The sequence below is a fragment of the Ptychodera flava genome, chromosome 21 (genome assembly GCF_041260155.1).
Source record: "Ptychodera flava strain L36383 chromosome 21, AS_Pfla_20210202, whole genome shotgun sequence".
NCBI classification, from domain to species: Eukaryota; Metazoa; Hemichordata; class Enteropneusta; family Ptychoderidae; genus Ptychodera; species Ptychodera flava.
This window is the reverse complement of record NC_091948.1, coordinates 8,727,465-8,746,348: the sequence shown is the minus strand read 5'-3', so window position 1 is coordinate 8,746,348 and position 18,884 is coordinate 8,727,465. Positions and strand designations below refer to the sequence as shown.

Below are 18,884 nucleotides of genomic sequence, written 5' to 3'. Positions count from 1 at the left end.
GAAAATCATATTTGATGATACGCAGGTATTTTACCTCTTGGTGGCGCCATAATTTAGGTTGGCAACCAACAAAATTTAGATGGTCTTCATATATTTCCTTTACAGTTAAGGAAAAATTCTCTCTGAAATCAGGAGAAATCTGGCATTGACTTTTTCATTTTTAAGAACCCGAAAAATTCGATTTGAGTTTTGAGAAGTCATTCAGAATTAATGAAAATTCAGCTAAACTTTGAATAATTTTGGTTTCTCATATATTTCATGATGGCTTTCTAGAATTTCCTTGGCAAGAATATGCACAAAAATTTAAGGACTTCCATTTGCAACGTTAGTACCACATAAAATCGAAATTGGCATTGAAGTCTTCTGGGAGAGGGTTATACAACCCTACCTGGGATGATAAATCAAACAAACTGCCACAGGTGCAATTAATATTTAAACAAATGTTTGCATGAAGTGGAACGCCTGATTTGTGCTAATACGACCGATCAAGTAGCGACTATAAAAGATGTAGAACGCTACAAAAACACAAAAAATTATCATTGCATTAATTATGTCAGTCTATACATCATTACTCTGTACTCTGACAAGCTAAGAGGCACACTCTGCCAGCACAGGGATAAATATAAACAACCAGCAGTAGTGTGTTGTTGCAATAAAATGTGTGCTAATTTCCTAATATTACTCACAGCCATACAGTTGACAAATTTGGAATCATTACATTTGATAACAGACACCTGATGTGCACCGTCCATTTCAACTGCGACATGGGCTAATATCTACACATATGTTTGGTAGTTATAAAAGCTGTATTTCTTTGCTAGCTGCCATGCATACGACTGTTTGTGTCAGGGTTTACGTATGCTTCAAATATTCTAATGTGTATCCAATCACTTTCTAACTTTCCATAAACAAATGAGTATACATATACATCTATTTGGTAGCTTTCTTTGTTACAGCCATTTTCCCACCAAAATTTAGTGCAACGTTTTACAATTTTTATAAATTTGTCAGTACTTTTTTGATAATTTTAGACCAAATGGATATCACATTTCATTGGCTTCAGTTTCCTATCAAAATTATAGCAAAAATCTGAAAAAATTTGACTGGGGTACATCATATAAAGGCAGCAAAGGGTTAAAGTAGAGTTTTGGTTTTCCACAATTATTCAAAACTACACACTTGCTAAAAATGCAATGAATATATATCCTCATGCTTATTGACACATCTGCTGCCTGTCCCCTGCAAGGAAAATAAAGAATTTTTATGTGTCCATCTGCTTGATTAAAATGTACTGGAGTCCCTCTCAAGGGCATGGGCTTCCAGTACTACTCTTGGAATTACTGGAGTTCACTTTTAACAAACACACATAGGGGTCAATAACAGTTTCACAGCCTTCCTTCTTGGCATACTGAAGCTCCATCAACAGGACAGAAGCGCATCAAACCAACTTGAACTGATCTGTTAGCTCAGTTGGTAGAGCATCCAAACTAACTTTGGGGGATGTTTACAGTTACAAAATTACGGTTCTAAAAACAACAACTTTGGGAGAATGATCAGTGTAAATCTGAGGTCTCTTTCCGGGAAGAAAAAGGCCAACAGGACAGTGCACATCAAACCAACTTGAATTTATCCCATTAGCTCCATGGTGGAGCATACGAACTGAGTCGGGGATATGGATTTGAATCCTACAGGGTCATTTTTTCAAGCCCAAAAGAATTGCAGTGTGGAGACAATCAGATGTAGTTGTGGGATTTTTTTCATTAGTTTTGAACTATATATATATATAATATATATATATATATATATATAATATATATATATATATATATATATATATATATATATATATATATATATATATATATATACCCCTCCTCCTTCCCCCAAAATGACAAATACCAATGAGCAGGAAGGGGTTTTTATGAGCTGATCAATATCAAGCAGCAATTTTTTTCATTTTAGCAGAGTCACATTAGTATCGAAACGTCAGCTTTGTACAAAATTATAAATTTGTAGGATAAGAATGTTTAGTAAGAACGGACAACTGGAAAGTGGGGTTACAGAAATACTATGGACGTTATTAACATGCTAGTTGCAGTAATGTTTCAAAGCACCTAAGTTCCCAATCATTTTTGGTATTGCTTTCATTATTTATACTTTGTTAATCCCATTTGGTTTACTATAACTGGAAGTCGTCACCATTGGTAGACAGTGCCAGGATTACATAGGATGATAGCATGATACAATCCTACATATACATTATACCTGTTTGTTATGCTGAGGTAGTGCGACCTGTGTCTACATAGTCATCAAAGTGAGAAAGTTCTAACAACATGTTCCAAAGTCTGTTACCATTTCACTGTAACACTGTCCCTTGACTTCTATCCTCCAGTATTGATCCAAAGTTGTCAGAAGTGAAAGCGTGAGCCAACATTTGGTGATGAAAATGGTGGGATTATACAGAAAACACTTTAGCATTACTGGTCATGACTGCCAGAGCAGGACACTGATTTTAATTTAAGCAACATAATATCAACACAAGTCACCAGTTTGTAAAAGTCTCCTCTTAATCCTGTCTCACGGTACAATTTTCTAATGTAGGTGTACAGTGAAACCTGTCTAAACCGAAGACCAAAAGGACTGAGAAAACTGTCTGGTTTGCAGAGGTGTCTGGTTTATATGTTCCTTAAACATGGGATTCTATGTCAGAGGGACTAGAAAAGGTGTTCAGTATAGACAGGTTCCAGATTAGACAGGGTTCCGTTTAGACAGGTTTCACTAGTACTGTACTTGTTTATAGTACATTTTCCCAACTGTTACACGCAGGTCTACCAGTTGATAAATAAGTTTGTCGAAGGACAACAGACTACACATAAAACGTGCTCCGAGAGAGACTGCAGACATTTTCCATTTGAAAGCGATCATCTGTCTGAACATATCTCGTATTGTCTAGTAATTAGTAGGTAATGAGGAGGATGATTTGATTAGCTGCAGAAGGTCAAGTGTAATCAGTATAATGAGAGCAATTGAAAGAAATTGCTCTGCAATCAATCACAGACAATGAAGATGTAGTAGAATCACAGACACTGGGACCATCTGTGATGTGAAACTACTAGGTCTTTGAATCTGTATTGGTAATATGCATGATCATATTCATATGCATAATTGTATGAGTGTGGACACGTATGAGTGTGTGACTGTGACCGTGTACCTGTGATTCTTTCCTCCTGTCATTCGTGTCCAATTGATTTCTGGATGGTCAGGTCTCTGAACAGTCACGGTCTCTGTCTCTAGCACTTCATCTTTTATGGATGTCACACCACACCGCCTGAATACGATGCAGTCGAGCAACTTGCCAAACAGACTCTAATCCAGACATCATCATTAGCAGTCTCATGCATTGGCAATTGTGTCTGATCAGCATCGGACAAAGAGGACATGTGGCAATATAATCGACTGACCAGTACACTTACAGCTGCTAGCTTTGTGACAAAATTTGCATAAATTTGCATCAAGTGACCGTAAGACCAGCAAGTCTCCTGTCACCCTTTGTTGAATCTCCTGTCATCTACAATTAGCTAATCTATAATGTCAATTTCAGTAAAAATGGAAATTCACCATTCAAGCTGACCATATAGTCAGCATTTTTGTTTTTCTGGTAGCTGGAGCAGTAAATTTGAACACTTTATGGGATCACACTTTCAGATTATGATAGAGATTGATAAGACTTTAAACTTCAGGAAAATTCATCAATTTGACAATCAAGTTTTTCCTCTAAAATATCTGCTGCATAGAAATATTGAAAAATTAAGAAGACTGGATGAAAATGTCCCTTCTGTGCATTTGACTTCAACGGCTAGAATTTTTTCAAAAGGGTGTACTGAATCTTATTATAATTTCAACATATCCATTCTGGAATGAGTTTGATTAGAAAGTGTTACGCTGATTAGTTAGAATAAAAAACTGAGTCACTTTGACCGAAGAGGGATGGGGAAAAATAAAGCTAGATAATGTTCATGTATTGTGGTTATGATTCAAATGAATGGCTTTGAGCTGAAAGCAATTCCTTTCTTTTTATGACCATGCACGAATCAAACACTTTTGGACAACCATCGTAAAGAGACAATTGTATCTTAAAAGATACACCCATTCCCCCACCCATCCAACCCCCCCCCCCCCCCCTGAAAACTTAGAAAATTCAACTTTTACTATTGCATTGCACAGGGAAGTCACTTCATAGTAACGTGAGAAAATTCACAGGCGTGTCCCACAGTGCTTGTAATCTTGTGTCATACATGCAACATTCTACTGAAAAGAGGAACACATGAACACATGAAATGGCCAACAGCAACTGGAGAGAATTTATTGTGTTGCCTTGAAGGGCAAACGTATATACTAAAAACATAACAGGGTAACCTCTGCAGTGTTAATGGGATGATAAAAGCGAATTGCAGCTGGAAAGTGAACATAAAAAAAATAGCATGCAACAGTTGTGTACGTGTGCCTGAGAGGTTGGGCAGGTTTCTCCAAATCGGCAGTTTCTATGTTTGGGAGCCCTGCTAATTACCAATCAGTACCCTGTGAATAAACTGGACGCACGGAAACTGGTCGGTGACAGGCCTGACGCGCGTTTCATTTGTAAAATGCAGGGCTCAAGTGGATCAATTTGGAACTTCTTTTGTTCTGGGCCTAATGCTGTCAGCCGAGCAGCACACTTTCCACAGGAGATTGAGCAATCTGCGGGTAGGGTGGAGCTGCAGGACTGGGTTAACTTTTTGCAGGGCAGCATTGGGTGCGGTATTGCTAATACGGAAGCTGCTACTTTTAATACATATTATTTATACTACAGTCTGATGTTTTCTGGAGGGCCTGTTATTTTTTTATCGCTCTTTACAAAAAAGGGGGCAGTATAAGCAACTGGTTGCTGATCTATTGTCTCGCTGTGTCTGCCTTGTTTTCTTTCTCGTTTGACCTGTATTGTGTGGTACAACAAAGGATCTGAAGTGTCCTTGATGAGGGAGATACAGACGTAGAAAGCATGGGTCAGTTTAAGTGGCGGTGTCAGGACATCATGTCCAGTGCTGATTGTTCAACAAAACGAGAAGACAAAAGTGGCTTTTTACTTGGTAATACACAGCTGGGATTCAACAATTGGTAAATTGCAGTGCACTGCATGGGATGTATCGCAGGGAGGGGATGTTTTCCTTTGGTTTAAGCTTTTAAACAGCAATAATAGATGTTTTCATGATGTACAATAGTGCCTTGTGTAACCAGGTCAGGAAAACATATAATCTTGGAGAGCTTCCAGCAGTATAGCTTATTTTGTCAGGGCTGGAAAACAGGGGGTCCATCTTCCTCATGGTATTAATCAGTGCTTGTCTAAAGGTGCCTTTCATGATGGATAAATGTAACATACCTTTGTAGAGTGATGTTGAATTTATCAAAGCTCAGTCTGGGCCCTGTATTCTGCAGTATTGCCACTTTTTCCCTCTAAGACTGTAATTTAGCTGTGGTAATACTGGCAATGCTGTTTGTTTACTTAGTTGCTTCTCATACTGTTTTATGTTTCTGTACTTATTGCTGTGTTTATAATGGAGGGGGGGGTGTCACAATTCACATGGGGCTAATAGTCAGGCATAAGGACATACAAATTTGAAGTCCAACAATATAATGTCTTTACTATTCATGTAAAACTTTGCTTCTTCTTATGACTGGGAACACAGTTTACCATCAGTGTTCCCTTCAACCCTCACTGAAAAGATTCTATAGAATTCTATGGAGTTTTATAGCTTGTAGATTTCTATAGAAGTTCTGTAGAAGTTGATGGAGTTTTAGTCCCATTTTGTATAGAAGTCTGTGGCACATTTTTCACTAGGGAACTTTAAAGATTTCTTAACACTTATGTGTCACATTGGAAATTTGAAGTCTGCCTTATAAAATACATGCAAACATGTTAAGTTCCTTGATTTAGTGAAAGCATCTTTGAGTCAGTAGTGTATCAAAGTGGCTAGAGGGCACAGTCTTGTTGGCACTTCTCAGCCGTGCATCAAGCTCTAAGAGACCTGTGAAAACTGGGGCATAATGATACAACACTTCTCATACTGATGCCTTGGGTTCTGATGGGGTGATAGTGTACTGATGGGATTCATGGCGGGTTAGCTGAATCCTCAGAGCATGAAAGTCTGGACCTCACTAGGGTTTCTGTCCTGAGCTCTCTCTTGTCTTGTCTCTCTTGTCACGTTTTGAATGCTGTCAGAGAAGTGATGTAGCCTAATAACACTGGAAAAACAACTAAAGTGGCAATGAATTTTCTGTAGATCTCAGCTTTACAGCTGTGTTGGTGATCATTGATGTTTGCTTCTTTAGCATTACCCCTTTGAGAGTCGTAATTTTTATCAACAAAATTTTAGTGCAACATTTTACCATTTATTTAAAATTTTCCTGTAATTGTTTTGATAATTTTGAACAAAATGAACATCACATTTCATTGGCTACTGTTTTTTATCAAAATTTAGGCAAAAACCTGAAAAAAACAAACTCCTTTGAAAGGTTACTACCAGACTTTCATGCTGTTTGAATTCGTAAGGCGTTACTGAACATAGTTCCGGAAAGTCGATCATCAATGAAAGTAAACACACAGAGTACCCACAATTGTTTTTTCAAACAAAACACAAGACTTGCGATAATATGAAAGAAAGAAAAAAAAGTCAGACAGATGCCGGGGTATAAATAATGTAGTGTTGATGGATCACCTCTCGGCGTATTCAATTTTCAAATAATTTGAGAGCATTGAGTGGAGGAACAAAACCACAAAGCTGAACACATTCACAGTTATCTTTCAAAGTTTACTGACTGATTGCTCTCTCTGGATGATGCATGTATTTCCCATCCACCCTAAACCTTGCAACTTTTACAGCTGACCTGTTCTTTGATTAGATGGGCCACTGCCTTGCCTACAGCTATTTTTTTGCATATTGCCTTATTTTTTAAGTAGTAATTGAAGGATATATCGGATAATTTTTTTTTTGCTTCCGTGGTAAAACTGTGGTTAGTGTATTGGTGCCAGGGTTTGTTTGGATTTGCCTGAGAGCTATGTATAATGCATGGATCTCAATCTGGTCAAAGATTCGCTCTGTTTGAGATTAGGTTAAACGCAGCATCTGTTCGTTTTTATGGGTGAGTGTTACAGATGAGACAGTTGTAAAATATGAAGACGTATATCGGCAATTAAAACAAACTGATGCAGCACCTGAAACACAAGGAATCTTACATATTAGGGACATGTGTCCTACCTGTCAGTGCCAGACAGTGGGAAGTGCCGCCTGCAACTCTGAAAACCGCTGATCCTGGGACTGGTTTGATTTGAGGATGCAAGAAGTCTTCCTTGAGGGAGCCGCAGGGCTTGGCATGACCCCAGACATGAACCTCTCCACTTGCTGTAATGAGATTTACAACCAAAGAAAAATTAATTCTTGCTGCAAAACTTATCTTAATTTCCAATTTGACTATCAAGCTTTTCTTCTTCAAGTTTCACCTGCAGCAAAACAACACAAAAACTGGTACAGACTATGGTTGAAGCCTAGGTAATAAAAGCTACAACAAAACAGACAAGATACACACGTCACCATGATCTTAATATACATATGGCAGCAAAAAATTTGAGAACAATATGAATATCTGCAATACCTCTAAAAATGATATTATTGCTGCAGTCATGAGACTGAGTAACAGTAAATCTGCACAGAAAATTTTGGCTCCCACATGTCAACTCATTTTGGTAAAATAAGTACACTTGTGGGAGAAAAAACATGGGCATTTATATAATCACCTGTATTTAAAATGATATAACTTTAAATAAAACTAATGTTTTTTGTTCTAGTCTCATCAGAACACAAATTCTGTACCATAGATAAAACTGCTTGTAATATTTTAATCTGTTTGTATTTTTTTGCACATTGTGTTGTAACTCGAAATCTTGCACAGAATGTTGGTGCAAGGTTTATAACTGGAAATATTCAACCATTGAATATGGCTGGTTATCACATATATGCTCTTTTCTTTTGTTCGAGAATATTTGAAAGTACAGCATTTTGACCTTCTGATTAGTGTTGAAGATTGACATTTATATTGTAATAATCCACAGTGTGCCTTGGATTGAATTAAAATCTGAAGTACTGCCTGAGTTGCTGTACTATGGCCATTGATCTACATGACGATCTGCCCACAGTTGTGATAAAATGTCTTGACATATTAACTTTTTTGATGGTTGAACTTAAGGTAGTATGCACCTCGAAAGTGAAAGACTTAAACTTTTGCTCAAACTTTCGTTGATGAAACTTTCAGCCATTCTCTTACTAAATCAAGAATAAAAATCGGGGGTCACCGTGCAAATTTTGGTACTAGAGAAACAAATAACCCAAGATTTATCGATATTTAAAATTCAAAATGGCTGCCATCCCTGTGTTAACTCTATGGAGAAAAAATAAAATTTTTGATTTTTGAAAAAGTAAGCTGGTGAAAAGTTTTCTTACACGAAGAGCTTTAAAATGAACTCCCACAAGTGGTAGGTCAGAAGAGTATTGTAAAAATTTGAGAGTCCGAATATCTGTCCCCGAGGCACGATCTACCTTGAAAGTAGTTTTTTCACCAGAAATGATCCTCTTGAATTTAATCACACGTACATATCTTAACACAATCCAATAACTCTGAAACTTGTAGGAACTTTACAGAAACAGGAAAAATCAAATTTTCGTTCACTGATATTGAACGTGGAAAAGGTGGGTGTGAACTTGGACAAACTTCACAGCTGATCAACTGTGGAGGGAAAAGTAATGCACAGTTCATGCATGCGGTGAAAACTAAATCCAATATCAACACCAATTTCAATGCTAATGCTTATGTTTGAGTCATGTTTAAAGTGAATACATAAACATGTATGTTGGCCCATTCATGAGCAGCAAAAGAAAGAATGGTCAAAGGTTTGAGACGCCAGGTAATGAATATCCCAGCAAACAAGAATGCAATTTTAAACCTGATAGCCTGGGCAATTTCAATGCTAATGGGGTCCATTTCAATATTCTCTCAAACCCATACATACAACTTAGGACAGTTGGGGGGTGTGCGACCTTGAACTCTGGTGGTAAGGGGCTACGTAAAGTTTCCTTGCAGCTATACTCTATTAAAATAACATACCTGATGGGGTCTTCAACTTGTGACAGTTTCAATACTTATTGCATGTATTGCATTGGGGTTGGTGAGAAAACATTCTTGCAAATTATAAACACTGAAATTCTGGTTTAGTGATGGGCAGATATCACTTTGGTCTGGATTTTGCTGTGAAAGAGTAAAGCACTATGGCATATGAGTATGGTCAGAGAGTATTAAATTATTACATGTACTTGTACACTACGGATTTCATACAGTCACACTGCTTTAACCCTTAACCCTGATGCCCTGTACAGAGTCCCTCATTCACCACTGAACAAACAGTATGACCGGAACACAGTGTGGTGTTTGTAAGGGCTGAACTTTCCATATATTTCAACAGCTCACTCTCTGTATACATCAGTGGAACACAAACTGGATTAAGAACTATGATTTCTAACACACAAGGAGTGATGAACAATTTTGTCATGATGAAGTAATATTTTTTGGAGGGGGGGGGGGTAAGAAAGAAACCTATTGATTTACATTCTCCAGCTGAAACAGTATTTTTCGTGAAAGACGAGCTCAAATAATCAAGCAACTCAGACTCTGAAGCCCGGAACTAAAACCAAACCATTGACAAAGTGGCTATACAGCATTTCTAAACTTATCTAATAAAGATACTGTTTGCATTCCGCAGACTTCCCCTTCAACAATATCAATATATTCATTGAAAGAAATTAACAAACTAGAGATAATGAACCCTTGCCATGTATTCACCAACATGATTCATAAACGCTGTGTATTTGTGCAGGGATCAAGACCTTATGTAAAGGTGGAAGTTTAATTGAATATTTTCTGTCACCATAATACACCTCTAAATAACTATTGGAAACATCCCTTTTACTCGCTTTGAATAAAAGAAAAGGTATTAAATTTCACATCTTTATTTAGATTTCGGATACAATTCAATTATACACAAAAGGATGCAAAATTATTTTGAGGAAACTTGTCATGTCAAAACTGTACAAAATTTTCCTTTTTAGAGTTGAGAAAACTTACCAGCAACCAATGACAAAAGGAAAGAAATTATGCCAGATAGATTAAGCCATGGATTTTGTAAACGGAATCTATCTATCTTCATTAAGTGGCGCTATTGGGTCATAGCCAAGTGCTCAATCAATATCTACACTCCCCTAACTTTCACCTGCCAGCCAGGCTATCTGTCAACAAAACGAAGGCAGTGTCAGTCACACTTGCCTAACTCTGCTCACACACAAAGCTGTTGCCCGAAGCCCTACGGGGCTGCACAGTTAGGCGAGATGAGGAGTCAATTACTGTAGCCATAAAAGGTTAGGGCCAATATTCCCATAACTTGGTGTAATTTTTCTCAATGATTTACAGGCTAAAAGTGGGAAGGAGTAATTAACCTGCCATCCGACTGTCTGCCCATGTAAGGGCAACTGTTGTAAGTGTGAGTTAACCCTCCCCATTGCTCCGGATAATGACAAATGGCCGCTATCCACTTGCCGCCAACCGAGCCAAGTTTTTGACCCACACTTCATTCACGCTAATTGTGAGACGCCAAGACGTAAGTATAGGTCGTCTAGTTCACAAGCAGTTGGTGTCAAACTCTTGTATGGTACTCACACAGCGCCTGGGGGAAAGCAAGTCTGCTCCCCTCTCTCTGAAAAGTCAATTTTATCCAGGGGGGATTTCTGTTAGACAGCTGATCTCAGTAGCGCCCTCCTCTCAACAAAAGCCATTAAGGTAGAGTCTTATCATAGGAGAGATTCTTTACATCGTGGCTTTCATTCTTCTTAATGACAGCTAGTTGAATTGGAAAACAAGCAGAGCTGGGGTTAAGAATCGCCGGAGCGCACTCCGAGACAAACGGTTGGGACAGCTTTTGCCCCTTGGGCACGGCTGTAACAAGATTGCTGTGCACTCATTATATAGATGCAACATTTCTTGATGGAATTGCACTATATTAATAACGGTAAATGGAAGGTATAAATTGAGTCATCGCTCCGCTATAAGCTACCTCAAATTATGACATAAAGAGTCGTAAACAACTTTCGGCGTGCCCTGGGTCAAGGAAATATGTGGCCCGTAACACGAGCACTGAATGACGTTTTCCCAGTGGGGTGGATGGTGCCAAAGAAAATGTAGCAAACGTGATGATATGCTGACATGTAACTGCCTTTGATTTTGATGTCAACTGGAACTTGTTGTAGGTTTTACAATCTGGACTTCAATGCTTCTGTTTCTTCTGCTCATAGTCTTAAAATGTTTTTTTTTTCATTTTGCATGGAAAAAACTCTCTCTGCATCAACAACTTTTCATATTCTTGTGCAGTCGTTTCATTCAAGAAGTGCCCTCTTCAAGTTGACTTGGGTCATAGCAATCAATATGCTTACTGGAATTATTCATTTTTTAAAAAATGTATTGCTATATTAAAGGATCTCGCAAAAAAAAGGAAACAGTAACTTTGACAAGTATAAACCTAGATAATAGCGCAGGATGAAATTAAAGCAAGCCAACAAATGCTTATCCCATGATCATGGTGAGATTACTATGGATGCTTATTTTGACAAGTTTTTGACATTTCACCATCCCAGTAGTCTCCTCTCAGATTATGCCAAGGAAAACAATGTTTTGACCTTTACCTTTGACATTGGAGGCCAAGGGTCAATTCTGGGTTTGATAAATTAAACAGAGACGTGCTCCTGGACGACTTCAATGCAGAAATGTTTTTTTCCCTGTCTTTTCTTATGAATCTATCCCAGCAAGCAATTTGGAATCAGTTTTGACAAAGGACTCTTGAGACAACAAACGGATACTTAATACAAGTATTTTGTGAAATATCAAGGGATGAAAATGAGAAACCACACACAATCTCACATTTTTTCCGTGAGTGTGTTTGAAAAATGGACATTAAACATTCACAAGGAGACTTGTCAGTGAAGCAGATATCTTATCAACATGTGGCGCTAACCTTAGTGTACCCCGGTACCCTTATAAACAAGCACGCCTTATCTGTACAGATAAACTTTTGCTGAAAAAAAATTTGTCCAAAGACACTGCCACTCAGTATTTTCACAACTTCAACTTTCATACTAAATTGGGGACCGAGGGAAGTGAATTGATTTCAACAACCACCACAAATATAAGTTTTTATCTGGAACATTCCATGGTCAGCAATAACTAGTACCGGTATTTTGCCATGTTTCATGAGTGAAGATGCAAAAATTGTTTGGAAGTTAGAACCAAATAATGAAAAGACGGAGAGATACATGAAAAAAGGGGAAGAAACATGGGAAGAAATGTTAACAAACAAGGCAATAATGCTGGCATTATTATAATGATGATGGGCAGACAATCTGAAGTTCTCTATACAAACAACTAAGACATGCAGAAATTGATGTAACAAAGAGACAGATTGCCAACTGCAAATTTCTTGTCAAATTTCATGGTGATGTTTGCATGGTTGCGTTGACAAATTAATTTTAGTCTGGACTGAAATTCAGTTGTTTACAATCATACTGGAACACTGGACATAATCCATGTGCAGTCTGTGTTATTTATAAAGTGGGACACTATCCATATTTCAACATGACTTTGAGATTACGACAAGACACTGTACTTTACAAACAGAGGCAAAATGATGGAAAAATACATAAAAGTTACAGCTAATGGACCTTATAATAATTTATTTAAATAAAATAGTTTAGATAAGTATAGATGTCAAAATTTTGAGATGACAAGCAAGGTATCAACCCTTTAAGTTTATCACAGACATATTAAGTGCAACATATCCTCCATCACTAATTTGTTGAACTCCCATGGTAACCGCGCCAGGTTCTGATCTTCTCGTCAATAACTATGACTTTGCAAAATTCAACGGCAATTAATCATTCTAATCAGCATGACCTTGTCCAGATCATTGGCAATTTCGACACAAATCAGAAATGCAGGTATTTTGTGAGAATTGATTGCATTATTGTGTGGAAGATGATAATGTGCAGACATCCCCTCTTCTTGTCTTATCAATGCCTGCTTTTTGTGAGATATGTTCTCCTCGTTCTTCCTGTTCACTGACGTCAAGACATATGTCCTGTCATAGGGTTTCACAAATACTCGGAATCAGCAGTACAGTGTGTGTTGAGGAATTTTCTGCACAACAAGCAGGGTTTATGTTTTTGGACGGGATCCCTCACTGTTGAAAAAGTTCATGGCAAAAGTAGCTATCGTTGGAGGCAATATTTTTTCAATACCAGTCCTAAGCTCTTGTTGGGCAAAAATAAGCATGAAATCTGATGAAAAAGATTTTTTCAAGAATTTAAATGACAAAAACTTCATGAATTGGAGAAATTTGTGCTACAGAAAAGAAAAAAAAAGCAATGAAATTTTTACAGTAGAATCACTGATTGGATCTTTCTTATTGACTAAAATAGATTTAAAAGCCTTCAACTTTTAAAGTTTGTTGCCATGAACCACCCTTGCATCTTTTCATAGAAACTACCAGTACAGACGATAGGAGTTGTCTCATGTGACATTTGAATAAAGAGATTCCACAGAGCTTCTGAACTCTATACACATCCGTATCACTTTTTAGATAAGGCACTGGCCGATACGCACAGGTGGGCTATGATGAGCTGATAGCTCCTATTGGATTCATGCCTGGGTTTTTGATACTATCAGACTAGATTAGTTGATCCATGGCAGTTTAGGTCTGTTGAATCCTTTAGTGTGACTTACCATTGACGCACATGCTATGGTGAGCGCCGCATGCGATGTATTCTACATTGTCCAGGTCTTCCAGAAATCGCGGGGTGACCACTTCCTCCCGGCTTCCAATTCCAATCTGCCCATTGGCGTTGCAGCTGTGGCGAAAAGAAAAAAACATGGATAATAATAACCAGGAAGAGGGAAAGAAAGAGAATAAAAGTGAAAAAAAGTCACAAATTATACTCTGTGTCATGGAAAATTGCTCTGGAAATTGGCCCTATTACCCTGGTACGAATATGGCACAGTATGTTGACACTGTGGGGAACCTGTTGGCTCTATCATCAGGTCTCGACAGAACAATTGCACCTTGTAGGCAGATAAATTATTACCATTCATGGGACTGTTTCATCATAACTTCCCCTTTTCATGCATGGATGCAGCAAGAAGAATGAAACGTTAAAGAGAGTAAATCACTCGGACAATTTCTTAGCTATCCCGCAGTGACTTTTGAAAATTCGAGGCTGATGTTTATAGACCTTGAATCACTACAAACAGATGATAGCAAGCATCTCTTTCAAATGTAATTATTGTTTCGGTGTGCCCTCTTTTCTTTGAGAAGTGGTTATAAATTTTTAGCGCAATTATGCCAGTCAGGAAGTAACTTGTCTAGTTAAATTGACCTGTAATGTAAGGCAATCAAAGTAACAATGAATGACTTCACTTTTCCTTTGCGATGGAGGTTGCAGTTGAAAACGGCAAGAATCAGGGGTGATAAACAGAATATTTCCTCTTGGACAAAATACTACAGGCTAGCTGAAAGAACACAAACTACTGCCAGCCAAAAAGTGCACAAATAATTGTGCATGACAGTAAAATTAGACAATTAGTAACATTATTGTTACAAGATGCTTTCCACAAGCAGAGGTCTTTCTCAAGGTAGCACATGTATATACCTCAATCCTGAAACACTTTACAATTTGTTCAAAATTTCAACAAGGATTCTTTCGAAATTGAGAATGAAAGTCAAGAGAGACACAAAGCAAATTTTGGTTCAAAAGAAACAAATTATCAATTAGCAACATTAACCTACCCTTGAAATTCAAAATGGCCGCCATCTGTGCAACCTCTAAAGGGAAAAATTAAATTTTTGATTTTTTTTACAAAAATTTAAAGGTGAAAACTTCACAAGCTTCAAATAAGTCCACATAAGCATAAGCAGTAGCTCAGAGTGAAGAAATCTTGTATATTTGAGTCAAAATATCTGTCCTAAAGGCATAGTCTATTCTACTTTATAGGTGTAGATTGTATATCTGATTTGCTCCATCACTTCATCACTTCTATAAAGTAAAATCAGGGAAAACAACAGAACAGTACGTGTCTAGGAACAGATGTATGCAGCGCTGACAAGTATAGTATTTGACAGGGCCATTACACTGACCCTAAACAATTCTATTCATAACAATTTCCTCATGTCAATGCAACAACAAAGATTGATCTAATGCATGTTCCCATCTGAAATTTAATTTTTTTCATAAAGTGGATAATTATGACATTGATGTTGACAAGGGCTGTGTCATCACTTGGCAAGATCTCGTCAGGATGGACTGACATGAACACTACAAGTGACGGGATCACTAATGAAATCCCACTGGGTCGGTGACCTCTGTGAACTTTTGACCACACCTGCCAAACGCGGCCCTGCTTTCAGAATCTGTCCATCTGCTCAAAATGTGGGCTGACAATCCTGACAATATTGTTACATGCCACCCTAGACAGTGGGGCAACAGTGAGAAAACTGAACAAATTTTGTGTGTATTTTTTATTTCCAATACATTTGGCACCTACATGGTTAGCAAAATGATTAAATACAATATAAAACTATGAGTCAAATCTGTCGAGGTAGCACAAATTTACGACTGAAACCGTCAGTCTCTACCAATGACAGTTATAAGTGACACTGCTCCAAGTGGCAATGAACACCATTACCGCCATTATGGGATGATGTACGACTACCAATGGAATTACGACTTCACATTCACAAGCAATATAAAAATTTAATATGTCAATTGTGACTTTTTATCAACAAATCTTGGCATGATTTATTCTCTGTCAGTGAAACACAAGACATATTGTTACCAATAGCCGCGCACTTCAGGCGACTTCTTTCATCGCAGATGAACCGCGAGTCCTCTGTCACATCTTAACAATGATAAAAAATTAATCTGCCGTTTAAAAAGTTTTGATTGAAAAGCTAATGCCTGTCCTTTTTTCTATTAGCATTCAACGTGTCATGCTCTGACGGATTGTTCTCCAGACGCTGTTTGATGCTTTTATGGATCGTCGCCAACCTCTGTCACTAACGTTCCAATAAAGATGTCATCTACTTCCTGGTGAAAGACGTGTCACCAAATGTGAAGCGTTTCAATTTGCCGCAGAGATCAGACAAACAAGGCGGCACTGTCGTCAGTGCCGTTCAGAGTTCTAATTCCGTCTCACCTCTTGGAAGGCACGTATGGCTGATTAATTAAGAAGGAGGAGGGTCCTCTCCGGAAACGGGATGACAAGTGAAAATAATAAAGGAAGGAAGGAAAGCATAAGGGAAAACGGGATCAGAAATCCTGGAGTTTAATGTTTCCTTTTATGAGAAATGACTTTGATCTTGACATCCAGAGCATGACATAATAACAGAGGATAAATTATGATATTTTATTGCCAGTGTCCCTGTTGAAGATGTTTTTCTTTCCATGATTGGATGGAGCTGTAGCCTGCGGCTGTGTTCCAATATAGATATGTATGACATCAACCTGATGCCACTTTTCCTCATGAGCTGTACAGTACACCCACATGGTATTGTTTTGAGTCTCTGTTATGATTATGACATGTGTTTCTGTTCTCTTTGCTTTTTTTAAACAGGAAAACTCTATGGGGCCATGCACAATGATGTGCAGATGAATCTCAACAGGGAATTAAAATGCAAGGCTCTAGCTGTATGATGATGATGTATGAAAACACCAAATCGGCCACTAACTGCAGTACTATTGCTGGGCATACTTGATGTTCAGTTCAGGCACACACAGACTCTGTAACTGTTTTAATGTATACGTGTACTGTACCCTATTACCACTACTATGATAATAATAACCATGATATTTAATAATTTAACTAGTAAAATTCATATTCTACGGGAAAGAAACATTATGACAAAGTTATTTTATAGAAGCATTGATAAAATTAATATAGTATTGATGTGAAAGGCATGATAAACTTGGGAAAAATATATTGTGTGATGTAATTACTTCATTTATTGACTTTCATTTCATAGTCCCAGCTAACAGGCTGTGGTTTTTACACAAGTACAGGTACTGGTGATACACTAAAACGTGATAAGGACTATACATTGTTAACACATTAAACGCCTGTAATGCAGGCACTAAATCAACTTTACCATGACATCAAACAATTTTATACTACTGTCCGTCATCGGTTATTGCCATGGAAATGACACTGGACCAGTTTATTTGATTCAGTCTTTGAACCATTGCGGTGAATTTCACCCCATTACATTTAATATCAAGTGCTTTAATGTTACCGAGTCCGACCTCCCGCTGTCAAATCAGCACCAATCATGGACAATATCATATTGAACTCTTTTTATCCTGACACTTACAGATTTAATCAATAATACTACTCTTGGTACAGTACAGCATGTCAAAAGTTTGAATGAAGAACTCTTCGTCCAAGAAATCTGCGCTTGTACACTTATTTGTTCCTTTGCTATTTTCCAAATTACACATGTACCTGATAACCAACATTGAGAAATTTCAGTAATCAACTTGTTTTTTACAAGACGCTGCAGAATCTTTTCAAGGATACAGATTATAAGTAACTTCTTTCCTCTAAGGAATTGTTCTTATCAGTCCTTTCAGGGCTGGAAATAACAGGTAACAATACTGCTATCCTACGCACACCTACAGACAAATCGTTGCTTTTCTACAATGGAAGGCCTACGGGAGGTACTTTGCATATCTAGTTTGTTGTGACACAGATTTTTTCCTGTTTTCATATCAGTCGTTTGAAAGTGGAAATTCATTTTTGCATATTGAATACACAAATAAATGAAGAAATAAATGAATAGATAAAATAAATAAATAAAAATATGTGATATAACATATAATAAAATATCAACAGGATGTTAAGCATCAGAAAGTAAAAGCTAAGAACCAATAATAAATTTTCTTTTAGCAAATTCATAGCATCGTTAACCATTTCACACCCATGGTTTGGCCTAGCTGTGGGTACATAACTGTGCTGGTCGTTTTCTGTCCAGTTTTGTGTCTTTTACACCCCACCATCACAGCTATGGAACATTCCGCAAATGAGCAACCGAATCCATGTGCAAGCTGCAAGAGTGCTAATATGACCTCCGTAGTTTTCAGAGGTACCGTTGGACTGAACTACTCTTTCATAGCGTAGAGAAAGTAATACAAACTTGGCTCCTTAAACATTACTGATGGCTTGAAGAGCCCTTGTTTCAGTACCTCTTCACTTTAGGCTGTTAGGTGGTGAATATTTGTATGGTTAGTTGTGCAAACGAGTTTATCCTGAATAATTTCATTACTCTCACACTCTCATAATGTCCCAAGGTGCACACACAATTACTTCAAAGAAACAAATTTTCATTTACTCATCCAGAGGTTATTGGTCACGCGTGGCAAATGAATCCTGAATGTGTAAGCAACTCTACTCTAATCAATCTTCAAAAAAACTGCACATACATATCTCACGCAACACAATATTTAATTTTGCCTACATACATACATGTACACATTTATCAGATGCACACACACACACACACATATATTTCTTGACAGTCAACAATTTTTAACCCTGATGAAGTGGGATTAAGCCCACGAAACGTAAGATAATAAAATGATATATAATAAAATGAATATATAATATATAAATATATATATATATATATTTTGATACACATATCGACTTACATACAA

At 37.5% G+C, this 18,884-nt stretch overlaps 1 protein-coding gene across 8 annotated transcripts in view; it reads right to left on the bottom strand.

Annotated features, from left to right (window-relative positions):
- Positions 1-18,884, bottom strand: part of LOC139121312 (uncharacterized) — a 130,668-nt gene that overhangs the window by 76,109 nt on the left and 35,675 nt on the right. For all 8 annotated transcript variants that reach the window (XM_070686094.1, XM_070686092.1, XM_070686090.1 and 5 more), the window contains 2 exons: positions 13,906-14,030; positions 7,293-7,436 (listed from right to left, as the gene is read on the bottom strand). In XM_070686094.1, the coding sequence (XP_070542195.1) occupies positions 7,293-7,436; positions 13,906-14,030 (269 nt within the window). The remainder of the gene's footprint in view (positions 1-7,292; positions 7,437-13,905; positions 14,031-18,884) is intronic.